The following is a 3,281-nucleotide window of genomic DNA, read 5'->3' as shown; positions in this document are numbered from 1 at the left end:
TAAATGACAGAATTTTCATTTTTGGGTGAACTATATGTTGAACTACCCTAAGCAGTGCACATCTACCTACGTAGGAGTCTTTATATACTTGATACTTAAATTTAAGGACATCTTTAAATGATTTTACATTTAAATTTAAAGAATGTTAATTGTCAATGTCATTTCACTGTGTATTTAAATAGCTAAAAATCTCAAAATGTAATAGTTAAACAGCTAGACACAGGTCATTCAGAAATAATTTTCTTATTTATTGCAACTGTATTTCTGTGATTTTTATTTATTTATTTTGCATTTGCTGGAAACAAAAAAAGGGAAAATTCCATGTTGTTTGTCATTGGTACAAATTTTTTAATGTCAGATGGCATTAAAAATATTTTTTAACAGTCTAAATAACCTGTATTCTTCATTATTTATTAATCCATGATTGCTTTGTTAAGCAAAAGTGAAATTATGAGAATAACCCAGCAAGAATAACCCAGAATCATAAAAATGCAAACCCACAAATGGTAAAAATGACTCTATCTTGGGTTTTCTCAATAACCCAGCATGCTGGGTTAAAATGTGTAAACCAGCATGCTGGGTTACTTTAACCCAGCATGTGTTCTGTCCAATATTTACCCAGTGCTGGGTTGCCAATTGGGTTATTTTTAACCCAGCCATTTTTAGAGTGTAATAGCAGTGAATGGGTGCCGTAGGGCTGTGGTTGATATATATAATCTACGACAATATTTTAATTGCCGTTTAAACGATATGTGACCCTGGATCCCAAAACCAAAAAAAAAAAAAAAAAAGGAAAACATTTTTTATTGATGGACTCTATATCCTACATGATTCTATATCACTGCCTACACAGCCTAATTTTTGAATAAGTAAAAAAAAAAAAATTCTGAACAACCTTAAAACAGCAATATGATAGTATATGATGATGATGTGTGAAATGCAATGCATAATAGCATATCTGACAGCAGTAAAGATCGGGGCAAGTTGTCACACGTTTTATGCATATATTTCAATACAAATCCTTATTCTCTGAATATAAGAGTTACATATTCTGTATGAAACATTACATTTTTTTATAATAGTTTTATTTGCTTTTATAGCAAATATCACATTTAATTACATTTTAAATGCATGCAGTATTGTACACAGATACATGTTCTAAACATGAGTTTTCCCTTTTAGAGACACGTTTATTGCACATTTCAGACATAGGCCTTTAACCCCAAATCTTTGTCAGTAAACACAAGGTTTCTATTGTGACAGCTTGCCTCATATTGAGACAACATGCAGCATCTCCCCTAAAGAGTACCTGAAAACCACTAGACTAAAAGTACAGGTACCTTCAGCGACAATTATTCAGAATATCCAAAAATATACTAATAACGTTTACTCAAATAATTTACACCTCTGCTCTCCTGCGATATGACAGTGTAGATGTTCAAAGGGGTTTTCTGGTAAGTGTCTTTACAGAAGTCTTTTTTTAAACATTAACCCTACATTGAAAGTACTCATTTGAGTAACAGTGTGACAACTAGCCACGGTTACACGAGTGCGTGTCCCCGAGGACCGCTCCATCGCGCGCGCGTGAGGGATGAACGCGAGAGCGCGCATAGAGCTAGCAGACCAGCACACGCTCCGGATCGTCAACACGGGTATGTTATGTTTTCAGTTTTTTTTTTTTTTTAATTAGTTTTTAATTACATTTGAAAGCTCTCAATATTCAATAATCATGAAAACCGCTCGCGTAATTTGTCCGTAAATATATGAGGAATATAATAGCCTTGATTTGCTGATTTTTATAGTTGTCAAATGTTCTGTAAACAGAAAAGAAGACTTCTAGCACTTGTTGGCACCTGTAGCCTAATGCATTAGAGATTGCATTAAAAACATCTAGTCAGGTAACATAACATTTCAGATTAAATGTATGATATCAGTTATATACATATATAATGTAATATTTTACTCCCTCTGTAAGGAGGTGTACTGGATATGTACTAATATGACAACATAATATGATAATTAGGCAGTTTATATGACTGTACATCCGTTGGTTGCTGTTTATTGTTAACAGGCTATATATATTTTTAATCCAGAAGTGCTCCAGTCGACCACACAGACAGCAAGCAGTGATTTATCTATAGTTTGGGAATGGATCGATCAGCTCTGCTATTGATCTGTGTCTATTTCTGCACTCGCAGGATTTCCTTCTGCAACTAGAACAACCTTCACAGCCACTTCTTCTGATCGTTTACATTTATGATGATGGAATGAAAGTTATTAACCCTTTAGGTAACTGTGTCCTCTTTGGGACAGGAATCAGCTGTCAGCACACGAATCCCATCCAGAGGAAGTCAGAGCCTGTATTTACTGGGAAAACCATCCCAGCTGTGGACCAGGTCTTGAGCGGTTCACTGTTATACAGCCTGTGCACTTTAATATTCCTCACGGATCTGGTCTCTTCATGACCTGCTGAAGAGGTGACCTGGTTTATTTCTCTGTTATGTGGCTGTTATTGATTCACAATGTTCATGATCGACCCAGATTTTCGTCTTTCTCTTTATTCACAGAGCCGGCTTTCCTCTGTCTGAGCTTTCAGTAATTATCTCGGACACCTGAAAATGAAGCTGCGTGGGCGATCAGTGTGTCACGGCATGTTTTCTCTCCATGTACCCTGTAACGAAGTGTCTCCATTTAATATCATTGCCATGTAAAAGAAACAATTGAGATTTTAAAGCAAAGTCATTCTTTCCCATGGGATCCTCTCTTCCTCAGAAACTGGACTTGCTTCATCTCTGAACTGAAAGGCCTCTGATGGAGTACGAGCTGCAGTCTCTGGGCCCTGTCTCGGGCCCCGGGGCCACGGAGGGGCTTCTGCTGGCTCCGGACACAGAGCAGATCACGGCTCTGTGTTTCGTGGGGCTCCTGCTGCTGTTTTTGGTGTTCCTGCTGGTGCGCTGTTTCCGGATTCTCCTGGACCCCTACAGCAGCATGCCGTCCTCATCCTGGTCTGATCATAAAGACGGTTTGGAGAGGGGACAGTTTGAGTACGCACTCGTCTAGATGAACAATTACAAACTGTCTGCTTGTTATAATATATATAACTATAAACAATATAATATTTTGTACTTTAATATAATATTTTTCATTATTTTTGTAACATTTCCCCCCCAAAATGTTGAATTCTGGAATGGACAAAATAATATTTTAATTAAACTTTTAAATATCTAATCTAATCTAATCTAATATATATCAAGCTAACATGTCAAGAACACACACACACA

The 3,281-nt window shown here is 36.7% G+C and overlaps 1 protein-coding gene and 1 long non-coding RNA gene across 2 annotated transcripts; both read left to right on the top strand.

Annotated features, from left to right (window-relative positions):
- Window positions 1-1,443: 1,443 nt before the first annotated feature.
- Window positions 1,444-2,799, top strand: LOC127938354 (uncharacterized). Its single transcript, XR_008148687.1, has 4 exons — window positions 1,444-1,652; window positions 2,314-2,477; window positions 2,568-2,673; window positions 2,773-2,799. It is a non-coding gene; the product is annotated as an uncharacterized LOC127938354 (long non-coding RNA).
- LOC128023089 (cortexin-1-like) lies at window positions 1,592-3,281 on the top strand. Its single transcript, XM_052610639.1, has 2 exons — window positions 1,592-1,652; window positions 2,795-3,281. The coding sequence occupies exons 1-2, from the start codon at window positions 1,592-1,594 to the stop codon at window positions 3,058-3,060; spliced, it is 327 nt and encodes a 108-aa protein (XP_052466599.1). The 3' UTR covers window positions 3,061-3,281.

This window comes from Carassius gibelio, chromosome A2 (assembly GCF_023724105.1).
Source record: "Carassius gibelio isolate Cgi1373 ecotype wild population from Czech Republic chromosome A2, carGib1.2-hapl.c, whole genome shotgun sequence".
Classification (NCBI taxonomy): domain Eukaryota; kingdom Metazoa; phylum Chordata; class Actinopteri; order Cypriniformes; family Cyprinidae; genus Carassius; species Carassius gibelio.
The sequence above is the reverse complement of the archived record's forward strand: the minus strand, read 5'-3'. Positions and strand labels throughout refer to the sequence as shown.

Excerpts from the sequence above, each read along its gene's own strand:
- LOC128023089 (XM_052610639.1), top strand. The coding sequence starts at position 1,592 with ATGAACGCGAGAGCGCGCATAGAGCTAGCAGACCAGCACACGCTCCGG. Across the intron at positions 1,653-2,794 it reads GCTCCGGATCGTCAACACGG|GAACTGAAAGGCCTCTGATG; the intron begins GTATGTTATGTT and ends TGCTTCATCTCT.